The sequence below is a fragment of the Oncorhynchus tshawytscha genome, linkage group LG02 (assembly GCF_018296145.1).
Source record: "Oncorhynchus tshawytscha isolate Ot180627B linkage group LG02, Otsh_v2.0, whole genome shotgun sequence".
Taxonomy (NCBI): domain Eukaryota; kingdom Metazoa; phylum Chordata; class Actinopteri; order Salmoniformes; family Salmonidae; genus Oncorhynchus; species Oncorhynchus tshawytscha.
In genome coordinates, this window is record NC_056430.1 from 70,600,990 (window position 1) to 70,618,690 (window position 17,701).

Genomic DNA, 17,701 nt, shown 5'->3' on the forward strand with positions numbered 1-17,701 from the left:
CCCCGCCTCTTGGGGCTTCTGTTGATGTAACTGTTGCTGTGAAAAACATCCATGCGCTCATGCTCGATACCGTTATCTCGCACCTGGCTCCTGTTATCTAACAAAAGACCGCTTGTTCTGCAACCCCACGCTCTGAATGCGCCCCCAACTCATTGCACAGGTTCTGTCTTCTGTATTTTTCCATCATGGGGCGGCAGGGTAGGACAGCGTTGGACTAGTAACCGGAAGGTTGCAAGTTCAAACCCCCGAGCTGACAAGGTACAATTCTGTTGTTCTGCCCCTGAACAGGCAGTTATCAGGCCCATGGCCCTGAAACTGTTAACAATGTTTCAAGTCAGCTATGTTGCATACATACATTGACACAAGCCAACAGCAGATAATGTTCAATCATATATATGGTAATGGGATATAGTGCATAACCTCATAGCAGGCAGGTCTTTAACTGTTGTTGTCTCCTCCAGCTGCTTTTCAACAAGAGGCTGTGCTGGTAGCGTATCAGGGACTGGCACTGCAACTGTCTGTTTCACTGTTGGGGGCATGTGTTCCCACTCTCTCGCTGGTTCAGCATTCCTCTCCTCAGGTACTGTAGGAGATGTGGGAACCTGTAGCGGCTCATAATGAAGGTCATATTCATCCCCGCTGTCTTCATCAGAATCTAGAGGCTGTGATGCAGGCTGATGTCTCCTCGTTTTCTGACTTTTGTCCACTTTGGTCCTTTCTGGTTGTGTCTCAAAAGGTAAGTGGTCACAGGACATGAGCAGGTTTCTGTGCAGGACCCTGGAGCGTCCCCTACCCTTTTCTGGTCTCAATTCATAAATCGGCAGGTCTGAACCCATTTGTCTCACTACTGTGTGAATTGTATCTTCCCAATAGTTAAGGAGTTTGCCTGGTCCTCCTCTTGGTGTCAGGTTTTTAATCAGAACTCGCTCGCCAGGCTGTAGCACTGAACTCCTAACTTTAGTGTCATAGTATTTCTTACTTCTTTCAGTGGCTTTCTGAGCATTTTCATTTGCAATGGCGTATGCTTCTTCCATCCCTCTTTTCCAGTTCTCCACGTAGTCTCGCTGGTTACTGGAACCTGCCTCTGTGCACAATCCAAACAGCATATCAACTGGAAGCCTGGGTGATCTCCCAAACAGAAGATAAAATGGTGAATAGCCAGTCACTTTGCAACGGGTGCAGTTATAGGCATAAACCAGTTTGTTCAGAGACTCCTTCCAATTAGACTTTTGTGTCTCAATTAGTGTCTTTAACATTTGCAACAATGTTCTGTTCATGCGTTCCACTTGACCGTTTCCCATCGGGTGATAGGGTGTTGTTCTGGACCCCGCCATGCCACTGAGTTTCTTTAATAACTGATGGAACAACTGATTTTCAAATTCTCCCCTTGGTCATGGTGGATGCGAGACGGGAACCCAAACTTCAGGGCAAAGTCATTGAAGATGAGATTTGCAGCAGTTTTACCTGACTTTGATGTGGTGGCGTAGGCTTGAGTGAAACGTGTAAAATGATCAACAATTACGAGGATGTACTCAAATCCCCCTTTGCATCTGTCGAGATGAAGGAAGTCTTTTCATACCAGTTCAAATGGCTGTGTTGTCACAATGTTTGTCAGAGGAGCTCTTGTTTCATGGGCTGGCTTTTTCTGCTTGACACAGCTACAAGTTTTAGTAAACATAGTGCTCAATGTAAGATTGCATATATGGCCAGAAGAAGCGGTCACGTACTAGTGATACAGTGCGGTCAGTACCTTGGTGTCCCATGTTATTGTGCAACTCTTCCATCACTTTACCTTTGTACTGCTCTGGTAGAACTAACTGCTTGCGGGCTGTAGTGATTCTGTACAGAATGCAATCACTGTCTATTGTCAATTTGTCCCATTCTCTGAATAGGCATTTTGTCTTTGGACTGGATTCCTTTTGCTCTTTAACTGGCGGTTTGGAACCAGACAGTTTGAAATTGAGCACAGGACAGATGACAGGATCAGATTCTTGTGCTTCTCTTATCCCATCTTTTGGGATCGATCTGGTTGTTGCAGGGGTTGTCTCACCTTCAGCTGATACTGACATAGATGCAGCTGAAAGTGACCAAGGTACAAGAGCCTCTTTCTGTACCTCAACTGCTTGAGTCGTGGCGGCAATGGTGTCTGGTGGAAGCTCCTCAGAACATTCTCTCATCAGTGACTCTACATCCAGTGGCATCCTTGACAAAGCAACTGCATCACCGTTCTTTCTGCCTGGCCTGTACTTTATTGTAAAGTGGAAATCAGCCAAGTCTGCAACCCACCTGGAAGTGGTTGCGTTCAGTTTTGCAGTAGACAGAATGTAGCTGAACGGGTTGTTATCGCTGTATACAGTGAATTTGCACATTTCTGGGACTTTTTGTTAGCTACGTTTAACACTCGTCCCTCAGCGGTAACCCTTTCCCGTTTAAAGGGGCTTCCCTTGATGGTCCCTATCTGGCCTCCTAACTGAGGGTGGGGCATAGGCACAAGGCTGTGACTGAAACATAGGCTGCTGTAATGTCTCCTTAATCTGAGCAATCTCTGCACTGAGACCTTTTAAAGAAGCTACACCTGTCTTACGTTCAGCTAACTCTGTTAACAGTTCTGCGGGGATCTTAGCTTTGGCTTCCTTCACAGGACACTTTGCAGATGGCGTATCTTCTAACTGGACTACACTTATAGTTGTAGCAGGCTGTGGGGCATTAAACCGCTTTTTGTTTCATCATTCTATCTCATTAGCACAAGCAATGTTAAGCTTCTCTAGCAAAACCTCATCTGATGTTTCGCTATCTAGCAGGAGAGGCTGCATGTCTATCCTGATACTGTCACTCTGGAGACCTATAAGGACTGTGTGTAAACACATGCGCTGGACTAGAGCAGGGTCATACTTAACCCCTGATTCTGACTCCTGGGATGCAAACAGTACTTTCTGCCTCAAATCTAAGACGCGCATAAGGAAGCTTTGAGGGGTCTCCTTGCTATACTGTGCTTCTGGAGCTAGCTGTTTGTAAAGCTCTGTTGCACTCTTCTCTTGGAAGTGGGAACGCAGGATACATCTAAGTGTGGGAAGAGTTAGCTGGGGTTTACCTTCCAAGTAGCTGCGTAGCTGTGAGCCTGGAGAAATAGCCCTGACTACTGCGTCTACTATTTCTACCTCAGGTTAAGTCCATTCTCGATCTGATGGGCAAGGATGGAAAAAAAATCTGTTTTTCTTTCTGGCCCGGTTCACCTATCTGACCAGAAATGTTAAACTCTGTGTGCCAGTATGAGCTGGGCTGTGCATTGGGTGAGAGCGGCATGCTCCCCTGAAGATTGGCATGGGGTTGGGGCTGATCTATGCCACTGATCATCTCTGTCATTTTGTCTTTAAGTAGCAACAATTCCGACATTCCGCCATCTTCTAACTCTGCAACTTCCTCTCTTTCAAGGAACATCATAATGTGATTCATCAATGATATGGGGGTTTTGTCTTGAATATCTCTTCTCTGTTCGCCTGATATGTCAAGGAAATCACATATCTCTAGTAACTTGTCTTTAGTCGGGTGTGCAATTCTCCTACTACCTCTTCCTGTAGTTCTTCCAAGGCGGTTGTCATGTTGACAGAACAGGAGGAACTTTTACTGTGCAGGAGTTGTCTCTGAATTAGATGGTCTCTGATGGTCGATCAATGGCCTCAGTTGACACGTACTTAACCACCAACTTCCAGCTCCCCTCGAACAGCAACACTTTCCTCACTGCAGCCTGCCCGAGTTGTTATGTGGGGATTTAGCTGGCTCGGAATTCAGCGACCAGGATGTGGAAACTGAACATCTGAGCAGCAATCTCAGCGGAGCCTTCAAAAATGTTACTCCCCTGAAAAGGGGGAGAAATAATCATGAGAGTGATAGGGTGATTTGCCAAATGGGGGGTGAGGGAGTGCTTTGTACGTGTTTCTGTGTGTGGAGTAAAGGTGGTCTAGAGTTCTTTTCCCTCTGGTTGTACATTTAACATGTTGATAGAAATGAGGTAAAACAGATTTAAGTTTCCCTGCATTAAAGTCTCCGGCCACTAGGAGCGCCACTTCTGGATGAGCGTTTTCCTGTTTGCTTATGGTGGTATACAGCTCATTGAGTGCAGTCTTAGTGCCAACATCGATCTGTAGTGGTATATAGACAGCTATGAAAAATACAGATAAAAACTCTCTAGGTAGATAGTGTGGTCTACAGCTTATCATGAGATACTCTTCTATTCATGCCGTCGTTCAGCCACGACTCGGTGAAACATAAGATATCCCAGTTATTAAATGTCCCGATGCTAGGATATACGTGCTTTTAGCTCATCCAATTTATTTTCCAGTACTACGGATGGCAAGGGCAGATTAGCCATCCTCACAAGGCACCCCTATCTCTTTCCGCAATATCTTTACCTTCTCTTCCTCGTGCGAATGATGGGGATGAGGGCCTGTTTGCGTGTCTGGAGTAAATCGCTTTCGTCCGACTCATTAAAGAGAATTTCTTCACCCAGTTCAAGGTGAGTAATCGCTGTTCTGATTTCCAGAAGCTCTTTTCGGTCATAAGAGACGGTAGCAGCAACATTATGTACAAAATAAGTTACGAAAAATGCGAGAGAAAAAATAGCATGGTTGGTTAAGAGCCCATGAAACAGCAGCCATCCTCTCCAGCACCAATTACAGGATCAATCATTCAATTAGCAGGGTAGAAGCATGCATAATAATCAATGGAGGCTCATTGTCACACCTGTGACAAGTTGAACCATTCTCCCTTACAAGTCAAAGTCTACAGATTTTACTGCCGAAAAATGTTTAAAATTATATTACATAGGATTTTATCCTACCAATGTACACAATCTACTCCACATTTCCAAAGTGAATGAACAATTATAGAAAATGTTTGAAAATTTTGGGAGGGATTACTCCATTTAAAAGCACACTCATTATTTATGTATCTCCCCTTTTGTGCATATTCAAATACTTTACCGCCAACGGATAATATATGTACAGTAATTGATGAAGCGCTGTTGATTATAATATATATAATTGATCCAGTCCACATTCTTATTGAGAGTGGACCACCAGAAAATACTCTAATCCTGCTAAGATCTGATTTCTTGCTTTGAACTCGTCTGGCACCCCCCCTAGAACACCAATGCTATCAATGTAAACTCTATTGTCAAAAGATCCTAACGGAGCACTCCTTCTCTCTCTTCTACCAGCTGGAAGCTGTTCTAGGGGGGTGCCAGACAAGTTCAAAGCAAGAAATCAGATCTTAGCAGGATTAGAGTCCAGTATTTTCTGGTGGTGAATCACCACAGATGTCATATATCCCTGTCCACTTTCTACTATTTAAATAGAAATCTTCTAATGGTCAAATAAAGCCAAAATGGATGCTAAACATATCATATCTCTTTTCTGTGCTAATGAAATCTCTCCTTCGGGAATCCACTGTATTTTATCTGACAATAACATGGGTTAACCTTCAAATCAGTCACATCAATAATTTAATATATGTTGCATAGTGTGGGATACCTTATCTACAGTGATTTACCATCCCTAAGAACTGCAACTTATTTATTTTCATAAATAATTTTAATGCTTATAAGATCACTTTTTTATCATGTATTTTCCTGCCCTATTGGCTTAAACCATGTCCTGTCCAAACCTCAAAGGACCATATCCTCCCCCATTTATTATCGATGATAAATATGATTTCTGTTCCTGTTGTAATACTAAATCAATAGTAGCCAATTCGAAACCTTCACAGACAATGTTTAAAACAGAATCCTGAACCTCTTCCTCTTCCTCACTAGAGTTTATTCCCCCGCTCCCCATAATTTGACCTGCCTTAATTCCACTTTCTCCTCTGTGGTTCAAACTATAATTATGCCCAGGAGCTATAAACTCCATTATAATTAATTTACCTTAAAACCAGTATCACAAATGACCACAAATTCATTATCCAAATGGCCCTTCCCTGAGGCTGATCAGACGACAAGGGAAAGCCATGATAGAGGTCAAAGGTTATACCACCCTTTTACAGTCATATTTCATATGTGAGTGTACCCCTTTAAGATATCTTGTCTCTGGGAAACATGGAAATCCCCTTAAACCCAAACGTTTACTACAAACAAAACCTAATAATTATGATAATACTATTGTACTCCCTCAAATTATTTGTTTTAAATTTCCTCAAAGTTTCATGTAACTCATTCAGTCTTTCTCCAAATAGTCTCCCCAAAAATGCTTGATAGGAATACCTGCCCTTAGACACACACAACTGTGATAAACGTACACTGTCACTTTAACATAAATGAACTCAGCCTGCAATCCACTTTGCGGACCTTTCATTGTTCCCCACAATGAAAACAGATTCTAATGTTAGTATACCTTAACCTCCTGTTTAATTTCACTGGTGTTATCTGAACAATCAAACCAAAATCAATTTAAAAAAAAAACTTTTATCATACAACTATTCAGACCTCCCTCTCTTATAGCCAAATATAGCCCAGTGTACGCCACCAATCAGTGATGGCCACCTAGCAATTTTGTTGCTAGTTTTAGCAGCTTTTCAGACTACCCTGACGATATTCAGCTACTTTTAAAAATGTATTAGGAACTTTTAGCAACTTTTGAAAAGTGACTCAAAGCTATAATGCACGCATTTTCCCTCTAAATGACACAAACAATTGTCTCTGTCACCCTCAGTCACAACCTCATTGCCTGGCTGCTAAAGTGCATTGTGAGTGATGTCAGCAACAGGCGCTCAGGCCGTGCCCAGGCCACAGCAACTTTCAACGAATTGCAAATCATTGTTGGCTGACTGCAGAAGCAGTAGTATGGGTGCAATAAGCCACACCCAATTAATCACAAATGTTGGATCTTGAATAGAACTTACAACATCAATCAACATCTCTCAATCAAAATTGTACTGCCAGAAGTACAGAGAAGAGTACACCTGAACAACGGTCAAATCAATTTGAGTAACGTTATTGTGCATTCAACGCACAACTCTATAGTAGTTATCTCTTCGTCACTATTTAGAATTCATTAGATTTAAGTAACTGTAAACATGTCTATGGTTCAGCATTTTAAATACGACTCCATTCCCAATACGTTATTCGAGCAGACCATTTAGGCAAGACAACATATTCCATCGACATCGTACCGCTATTATTTAGAATGGATGGGTCTTTCAATTGAACCTAAACAATCTATTAAGAGAGTTCAATTTATCCCTTCTATCAATTTGAACCGAACAAGCTATTAAAACTTTCAGTTTATATCTCATACAAACACTAGCGACCGTATCTTTCCAGGCAAAACATACAAACAGTTTAATTACAATCAAAAACTCATATTTTAGTCAAAGCATTTACCAGGAAGTGAACTTGGGTCTCAAGCTTGGAAGGCAGCTATTTAACCACTGAACCATCATCACTATCGGATTGACGGAGCCTGCCCGCCAACAACCCTGTTATTATAATTGTCTGTCGTCACAAATTCCGGCACCGAGACAATTCCCAAACAATAGCCCTAACTTAAAGGTCAAGGCATCTCTCCGGTGATGATTCTCCTTACTCTCTCTCTCCTTGTCTCTGCCTTTCTCTTTCTCTCCCGATTGTCACGCCTGACCTTCCCTTAGTGCCCTACTCGGTCACAATGTTTACAGGGAGCATTACACTCCCGGGCGAAATGTCCTGTCTCATTGCAATTGAAACCTTTTGTATCGTCTGATCCTGTCCAATTTTTCCCTCCTCTCTTAGGTCCCTTCCCCTTAAGGCCTCCTTTATGCTAGTCTAGAATTACCCCAGATGCTTTGACTCAACTTGTTCTCTATGTTTACAGTCTCGGTGAGTATGACCTATTTTATTGCAGTGTTTACACTGAGCCTCACAATCTCTAGCAACATGACCCGTTTTTTTTACAGTTAAAGCATCTATCTCCCCCTTTCTTCTGACTGTCTCTATCCACTTTTCTTGACTTTCTCAATAAGATTGCTGAATCCTGTCCTAGTTCGGTTAAATCTTTCCTGACTTTCCCTAGGGTAACTAGCCCTATCCTTTTCTCCTCCTGCTCTACCCCTCCCTCGGCTCCAGGAGGTTCCCCATATGGGAGTGGTGGGGGTGGGATGGGAAGCCCTGGCTGCTGTTGCCTCACCACCACGATTTCATCATCGGGATTCTCTCTCCAAGCCTGATCTATCAGGATTGGGTACAATTTAGGCTTAGGAGAGACCTCCAGAGGAGCCGTGGGAGTTATTGCTCTCTGTTGTTTGCAACTTACATCTTCCTTTTTCTTTTCTCCCTCAGCTCTCTTCCTCGCCTCGGCTAACCATACCCTTGCTGTGTCTAGCCCCTCTGCCCGTTGTTTATCTGCCTTGTCTCCACAAACCCTATTTATTTGTTTTGTCTCTTTTCAACAAGATGCCCATCAAAATCATAAACCCCATTTTAAACAAACCCAAACCCTGACAAACCTTATTTGTTTAATAAGCAATTCTAGTAACTATGGTATTTTCAATCTATGTGTATGTATTTCTATGATCAGATGCCTAGTTCCATCTATTGTATTAAAGGTGAATCTTTCTATGTTCCATTTTAAGTACAGTTAAATCAATGTTCCTTCTGTCTGTCTCTCCATATAACCCTGTAAGATGAGGTCTTACCTATACAACTATAAGCCATACCCAGGGGTCGTAAACCTAGTTCCTTATTTGGAGGATTTTTAGTAGCCATGTTTAATAAAGGTTTCCCCTCTCCTTTTTGACACTTCTTTCAGTATTACAGATAGACTACTTTCTTTTAGGTTTATTCCTCACCGATTTTTATATCTACCACTAGGTATGTCTTTTGATTTTATATTAGGTATGTCTTTTGAATTAATGGCTGTCCTATTTGTACAACACGACCATACTATCTATCAACACCTATTTTAGTATCCCAGCTTAATCTCGGGTGAATATGCCTCTCATGATTAAGTTTAGTTTTATTTATGGTAGCGCAACTTACCTCAGGTCATCGCGGACCTGCCAGTGTATATCGGTCATACAAAACCCAATGGATCTGTTTGGAATAGCAAAGCTCCTATTATTGATCAATTCTAAACATTTGAGAACATCAAATCAAAGATAACTGAAATCATTCCCCCTAGAATCGAGAATATAGGCTACTGACCTTGTAGCCGACTGGGAAAAGCACTGTTCGTTGGATCTAGTCACAGTCCCTGTCGGTCTGGGGTGTACACCGGCCTGTTATAGAGCCCCAATGTCAGGGGACAGGACTTTGTTATACGGGACCACGGCCCGCCCGTGCACGGTTCTCGACTTATTGCCTTCAGATGACAGGGACAGATATTTAGATCTGGCTCTCGAAGGACCAAATTGTTAAAGGAATTTCATTCCTATATGTTCATCAACCAATTCAATTAAAACACTCTGCCCATTTCTAAGAATTTGCTAGAAACTTATTTGTATAAAATAGACAGAGACCAGTCTCAAAATCAATCAATAGCGTTTATTCTCGAGAGTACTGAATATTATACAATGTACATTGGTTTATACACATCTCATTTCATCATAGCGTTTTGAATGCTGCTCCTCCTTCTCTCCGATACAATGGTAATATAGTTCACAAGCCTTCCCACATTGTCTGCCACCTGTTAAACAATCTACTACTAGCCCAAAGTCTCTCCCATCCCTGGGTAGAGACAGGATGTCCTGTAAGGAACACAGCATTCAAGCCAGTATGACGATAGCTCCATTCATTTCCAACAAGGAACAGAAAGTCCTTCTAATTCTTTACGAAAACTACACACATTACATTCAGTATTATGATTATAATAAGATTCATACATCCATACAGTAACATAGTAGTATTCTGTTTAGTTAGAGTTCTGATTTAAATGTATACATAATTTAGTCATTATTAATATAAATCCCTTAACAACGGTACATCCATAACGACCATTGCCGAGTACAACTAAATGTACAACTAGACTACTTATTCCAGTCAGGTCAGTGTTATTATTGCAACTTTTATTTTGATTGCGAAATAATGCTGTTTTGTGTGAATTTATCAAAAGTTAGATGCTTTTGAGCCAACAAGGAAGTCCCCATTTCGGTCTCTCATCCACTCACTGTTCTTTATGCTTAGCATTGTCGTTCTTCAACTGATAGGATACATCGTTATGGATTTCTGCTAAATCAGAATTTCACAGAAACTACCTGCACCTTTGATTTCATTGTGCACACTGATGCAGCCATCGAAAGTTTGGTATAATTTATCATACTGTACGTTCTCATTTGGACTTCACGTGCGTTTTGAATGAGAAGGATGGGAAATAGATATATATCAACATGATACCATAGAATAGAAACTGACATTTTTCATATGTCTTATTCTACTTCACAGAGACAACGTTAAGGATGCAAGATACCATTCTTCGGGTGTTTGTGCTGGCAGTTAGTCTACTGTATCCCATCCCCAGAGAGGACAGAACAGGACAGGTTCAGGAGCAGGATGATCACATAATGGGCATGCAGGAGCATGAAGATTGGCTGCTGAGGGAGAGGGCAAAGCTGGAACAGGAAGTGTCACCACTGGTAACCCAAAAGGAAGGGCCCATCGACCAAAAACCCTTACAACTTGAAGTGCAACAGGTCTTTCAAATCGACCAAAACCATTATCAAAAGGGCTTGGAAGAGACTCTTATCGAACAGAAACATTCTCAAGAGAACAAAGAGCAGAAAGATGAAGAGAAAGAGGAGGGATCTCACATTGACCATAAGCTTTCACAAGTACACCAAGATGTACCTAAGACAGAGCAAAACCTCTCACCAGAGGACAAGGAACAGTCTACCATTGAACTCAGGCTATCAATAAACCTTTCACAAGGAAACGGCCAAGAGCAGCCTGCTTCGGACACAGAGGCATCTCACAATGACAAGAAGCTGTACCACTTGGACAAGGAGAATGTCAATCAACATTGGCCACAAGAGGTCCAGAGTGGTAGTTGCCATAGTGACCAACAGACATCACCAGAGCGTCAGGAAGAATCTCAGGTCGGCGAACTGCAATCAAAAACAGACCAGGAAGCAGAGCAGGAGGTGCCACCCATCTTCAGTACATCATCAGAGGGGAACCAGCAAGAGCATCTCACAGACCAGCCGTCTAACACACATCAGGAAGTAAAAGTACCACCTAACCTCAGAAAGTCAGACGACCAGCAAGATCTCACAGAACAATATAACACAAACCAGGAAGAGACACCGATTCTCAGCGAATCATCAAAGGATGACCAGCAGTAGGAGCATGTCAATAATATCATAGACTCGGAGAGCGACTACACCTGGTACCTATGGAACACATACTCCCTCATCTCTTTTGTTCATTTCTCCATTACATTCTTCAGAAGACATTTACAGAAGAACCACAATCCAGGAGAGATAATTCAGGAGGATATGGAAGACATCTCTGTCCTGAAAAACCTCTCGGCTGAAGTTCCGCTACCGGACTGTGATACACTCAACCGTTTTTATGACAAATGTGTCAAAGTCTCACCCAATGAGAGCTGGAGGGTGACTGAGTTTGTGGAGGGGTTTGCTAATGACCTATTAGAAGCCATGAGGAGCATGAGTGATGTGGAGGTTGGCATGGTAATTGAAGACTTTGTGGTGGAGGGCAGGATCAGTTCCCTTGTGTGTGACATCATAGTCCCCATTGCTCCATTAGAGCCATACAGTTTCCAGTTTCAACTCTGGTGTAACCAGGCTATTGATGATATGCCACCTGAAATGGAGGGGCTGTGCGATTTTCATGAATAGTTGACGTTGCGTTATGGTAATGAGCTTGAGGCTATAAATAGGATCCCGGATACGGGATTGCTCGTCGCAACAGGTTAAATGTTCTAAAGGAGTTTGGATTTAATCAATGATAGGTGCTTGAATATTCTGAACAAATACAATGGGTTTCTACTTTGTGTTTTAACCAAAATCGATAGGAAGGAAACAGGTCTGAAATGTACCTGTGGTAAGGTGCATTACCATAAATAAACTAGAGCTTAATAAATCCTGGTTTTGCTGGTAGAGTCAAAATGGTGGATGGTGGTGTGAACCAAAATGGCTGCCCGTGTCGCACAGCTGCCATAGGAGATGATGATATGCTATGCCTGCTGTGTTGTGACAATGAGAAAGTCAAAGTGGTAAAAGTCACTGATGTATTGGATAGCGCTCTTTGCTCAAAACACACCCCTTACCTGGCCAAAACCCAGTTTACCAAATGGTTCCAGAGACAGATATCCCACAAGTACGAATTTGAGCTGACATTTCGCAACATAGACGCCCCAGGAGCTCTGATGGTTCGATTCAGATCAGGGAAGGTGATAACCTTCGATATGGCTCCCGTAGTGAAACTCAAAGACACTGAAGCTTATTTCACCATTTCTCCTTCCACCCCAACTACGAACAACTCCTTGGACACATACTGGAGGCTCTCATTGACCACTTACGAGGACCACTTCCTGAAGTACCTGGCCAATCACCTGCCTGAAAACTCCTGCCACATTCACTGCCTTGGAATTGTAGTGTTCCTTCACAAAAAGCAAACGGGCCTCACAGGCAGAAGTATCCTTACAGATCATCACTTCAAAACAGTGTTAATTCACTTGCTTTTGAGTAAAGAGCCTTCTGACTGGTACCCTGAACACTTGGCTAGCAGGTTACGTGATGCATTGCACTTCCTAGAAAATAGCCTTCAGGGCAGGAAGTTGCTTCACAGCTTTATTGGAAAGCCTCTGGTTCCAAGTGAGATTGGACTCCCTGCTGTATTTAGTGATGCAGAGCCTGTAAACCTCTTCCGCCCTCTTGGGGTACAAAATGGCAGCTACACCAAGACTGTAAAGCACTCGCAAGAGATGCTCAGGAACTCTTCCATGCTGATACACGAGTATTTGCCAAAGCCAAAGGAATGCAATGGTCTGGACAAAACCTCAACTGGTATAAAGTGTTGAACAATTTAAGGTTAATACTGGACAATTAACGGTAAAGAGATGCCAAATCTATAATGACATTCAAATGCAGAGAAGTGCATCATGAGGAAACCTGCTTAAGTGGTTTCATGTTAAAATCAGAAGTTCCAACCCGGACCCAAATAACTGCTTATTTCAAAGTTACCTGAAATACTTCAGCATTTTTCAAATGTGGCCCAAAACTACATTGGAAACATTTCAAATAATTTCCTATAGCCTATTTGAAAATATTTACAAATACCAAACAGACCAGGGTTCAACTGCATGGGAGTATAGACACTGAACAAATTTTACTAAGTTACAGTTCATAAGGAAATCAGTCAATTGAAAAACATAATCTACATATTTACATATCCTTATTGACAGAGTGTTTGATTTTAATTGGGTATTAAAACAGAGGAATTTAAGTCCTGTAACACTTGTCTCCGATGATCCTACAGGTGAAGAAGCTGGATGTTAAGGTCCCGGGCTGGTATAGTTACTCGTGGTCTGCAGTTGTGAGGCCAGTTAGACAATGCCCAGTTCTCAAAAATGTGCAGCAGTTTATGGTAGTAAAATTAGCAAAATTCTGCACACTCCCTCAATTTAGACATCTGTGGTCTTGTGACAACTGCTTATATAAGAGTGGCCTTTTGGGCCCATCACAAGGTCCACCTGTGTTATGATCATGCATTTTAATCAGCTTCTTGATTTGCCACACCTGCCAGGGTGATGGAGTAGCTTGGCAAAGGAGAAATGATCAAACATGGATGTCAACAAATGTGAACACTTGAACTAAGCTTTGTACGTATGGAACATTCCTGGGTTCTTTAATTTCAGCTCATGAAATTAAGTTCACATGTTGGATATATATTTTGGGGGATTTTAAAATTACATACCAATAATTTCCAAGTGCATTTCCAAACACATTCCAATATTCAACTACTTCAAATAAAACATCCCCAAAATGTATGTCTTAAAGTAATCAATTTTAATATTTCAACCTCAAGCCAAGATGGCGTAGCAGTAAGCCGTCCTGTCTCGTCGTGTCCCTTGTATATATCGTCTATTTTTCGTTTTTTACATATTTTTCTTCAAAAACATTTTGCTAAACCTAAGCTTCCAAATACTTCCAAATACTCTCCTGCAACCCACCTCACCCAATGTAGCTATTTTTCCTAAAGTATTTATATTTACTTCGGAACCGGAACCCCTCAACTGAAGCTAGCCGGCTAACCACCAGCTATGCTAGCGGTCTTCAGCTAAGCTAACCTTTAGCTCGGAAAGCTCTCGCCAGCTCGAACAACGCGACTCTAACCAGAGCATAACGGACCTATTTATTTTTCATCCCCGGATTCATCCCTGGATTCCCACCGCAAACGGAACATTTCAGCTGGATCTTCACAACTAGCTATCTAGCTAAACCGCAACCCCGGATGATTACTCCTGGCTAGCGCTTCCACCCACTTAGCGTGAAGCTAGCCTGGCCAGCGCACCTGTACTACCACCGTAGCATACTCCTGGGCTACATTACCCGGGCCCACGACCGGTCTATCGATGTCACCGCATGAAGAGGAATAAACAGACTCACCCCATCGCGACGTCCCCTAAAGGCCAACTCTCTAGCCCTCGCTATCTCCCTGCTTGCTAAACTCGGCCTGCTAACTGCTAGCTTGTCTAGCCCCGGTCCGCTAACTGCTACCTTGTTTAGCCCGGGCCTACGAACTGTTAGCTTGTTAGCACAGGCCTGCTAACTGCTAGCTTGTCTAGCCCGGGCCTACGAACTGTTAGCTTGTTAGCACAGGCCTGCTAACTGCTAGCTTGTCTAGCCCGGGCCTACGAACTGTTAGCTTGTTAGCCTAGGCCTGCTAACCGTCTGAATCGCCGCGTCCCAAACACTCACCGGACCCATATTTACTTTCTATCTCTTCTTGATTTTTAATCTGTTTATACCTTTCCGGAAACCTGCCTCACCCAATGTGATACGGAATCGCTATTATTTTTAATTTTTAGAACACACTCAAGAACCTCCAGAAGCTAACCAGCTAACTAGCTACAAGCTATTTAGTCATTGTTAACTTTTCAACCTGGATAACACTCGCCAGTCCAGCTTCCCTGCCCCATCCACCGCTGCCCCCTGGACACTGATCTCTTGGCTACATAGCTGATGCACTCTGGACTGTCCATTAATCACGGTACTCCATTCTGCTTGTTTATGTTTTATCTGTCGGCCCCGTTGCCTAGTCAACGCCATTTTACCTGCTGTTGTTGTGCTAGCTGATTAGCTGTTGTCTCACCTACTGTTTAAGCTAGCTTTCCCAATTCAACACCTGTGATTACTGTATGCCTCGCTGTATGTCTCTCTCAAATGTCAATATGCCTTGTATACTGTTGCTCAGGTTAGTTATCATTGTTCTAGTTCACAATGGAGCCCCTAGTTCTACTCTTCATACCCCTGATAACTCCTTTGTCCCACCTCCCACACATGCGGTGACCTCACCCATTACAACCAGCATGTCCAGAGACACAACCTCTCTCATCATCACCCAGTGCCTGGGCTTACCCCCGCTGTACCCGCACCCCACCATACCCCTGTCTGCGCATTATGCCCTGAATATATTCTACCATGCCCAGAAACCTGCTCCTCTTATTCTCTGTCCCCAACGCTCTAGGCGACCAGTTTTGATAGCCTTTAGCCGCACCCTCATACTACTCCTTCTCTGTTCCGCGGGTGATGTGGAGGTAAACCCAGGCCCTGCATGTCCCCAGGCACCCTCATTTGTTGACTTCTGTGATCGAAAAAGCCTTGGTTTCATGCATGTCAACATCAGAAGCCTCCTCCCTAAGTTTGTTTTACTCACTGCTCTAGCACACTCTGCTAACCCTGATGTCCTTGCTGTGTCTGAATCCTGGCTCAGGAAGGCCACCAAAAATTCAGAGATTTCCATACCCAACTATAACATCTTCCGTCAAGATAGAACTGCTAAAGGGGGAGGAGTTGCAGTCTACTGCAGAGATAGCCTGCAAAGTAATGTCATACTTTCCAGGTCCATACCCAAACAGTTCGAACTACTAATTTTGAAAATTACTCTCTCCAGAAATAAGTCTCTCACTGTTGCCGCCTGCTACCGACCCCCTCAGCTCCCAGCTGTGCCCTGGACACCATTTGTGAATTGATCGCCCCCATCTAGCCTCAGAGTTTGTTCTGTTAGGTGACCTAAACTGGGATATGCTTAACACCCCGCCAGTCCTACAATCTAAGCTAGATGCCCTCAATCTCACACAAATCATCAAGGAACCCACCAGGTACAACCCTAACTCTGTAAACAAGGGCACCCTCATAGACGTCATCCTGACCAACTGGCCCTCCAAATACACCTCCGCTGTCTTCAACCAGGATCTCAGCGATCACTGCCTCATTGCCTGTATCCGCTACGGAGCCGCAGTCAAACGACCACCCCTCATCACTGTCAAACGCTCCCTAAAACACTTCTGTGAGCAGGCCTTTCTAATCGACCTGGCTCGGGTATCCTGGAAGGACATTGACCTCATCCCGTCAGTTGAGGATGCCTGGTCATTCTTTAAAAGTAACTTCCTTACCATTTTAGATAAGCATGCTCCGTTCAAAAAATGCAGAACTAAGAACAGATACAGTCCTTGGTTCACCCCAGACCTGACTGCCCTCGACCAGCACAAAAACATCCTGTGGCGGACTGCAATAGCATCGAATAGTCCCCGGGATATGCAACTGTTCAGGGAAGTCCGGAACCAATACACGCAGTCAGTCAGGAAAGCTAAGGCCAGCTTCTTCAGGCAGAAGTTTGCATCCTGTAGCTCCAACTCCAAAAAGTTCTGGGACACTGTGAAGTCCATGGAGAACAAGAGCACCTCCTCCCAGCTGCCCACTGCACTGAGGCTAGGTAACACGGTCACCACCGATAAATCCATGATTATCGAAAACTTCAATAAGCATTTCTCAACGGCTGGCCATGCCTTCCGCCTGGCTACTCCAACCTCGGCCAACAGCTCTGCCCCCGGCAGCTCCTCGCCCAAGCCTCTCCAGGTTCTCCTTTACCCAAATCCAGATAGCAGATGTTCTGAAAGAGCTGCAAAACCTGGACCCGTACAAATCTGCTGGGCTTGACAATCTGGACCCCCTATTTCTGAAACTTTCCGCCGCCATTGTCGCAACCCCTATTACCAGCCTGTTCAACCTCTCTTTCATATCGTCTGAGATCCCCAAGGATTGAAAGCTGCCACAGTCATCCCCCTCTTCAAAGGGGAGACACCCTGGACCCAAACTGTTACAGACCTATATCCATCCTGCCCTGCCTATCTAAGGTCTTCGAAAGCCAAGTCAACAAACAGGTCACTGACCATCTCGAATCCCACCGTACCTTCTCCGCTGTGCAATCTGGTTTCCGAGCCGGTCACGGGTGCACCTCAGCAACACTCAAGGTACTAAACGATATCATAACCGCCATCGATAAAAGACAGTACTGTGCAGCCGTCTTCATTGACCTTGCCAAGGCTTTCGACTCTGTCAATCACCATATTCTTATCGGCAGACTCAGTAGCCTCGGTTTTTCGGATGACTGCCTTGCCTGGTTCACCAATTACTTTGCAGACAGAGTTCAGTGTGTCAAATCGGAGGGCATGCTGTCCTGTCCTCTGGCAGTCTCTATGGGGGTGCCACAGGG

At 43.6% G+C, this 17,701-nt stretch overlaps 1 protein-coding gene across 1 annotated transcript; it reads left to right on the top strand.

Moving 5' to 3' along the window:
• The first annotated feature begins 11,457 nt into the window (after positions 1–11,457).
• Positions 11,458–13,004, top strand: LOC112230249 (inositol 1,4,5-trisphosphate receptor-interacting protein). Its single transcript, XM_042305448.1, has 2 exons — positions 11,458–11,696; positions 12,083–13,004. The coding sequence occupies exons 1-2, from the start codon at positions 11,458–11,460 to the stop codon at positions 13,002–13,004; spliced, it is 1,161 nt and encodes a 386-aa protein (XP_042161382.1).
• Positions 13,005–17,701: the final 4,697 nt, after the last annotated feature.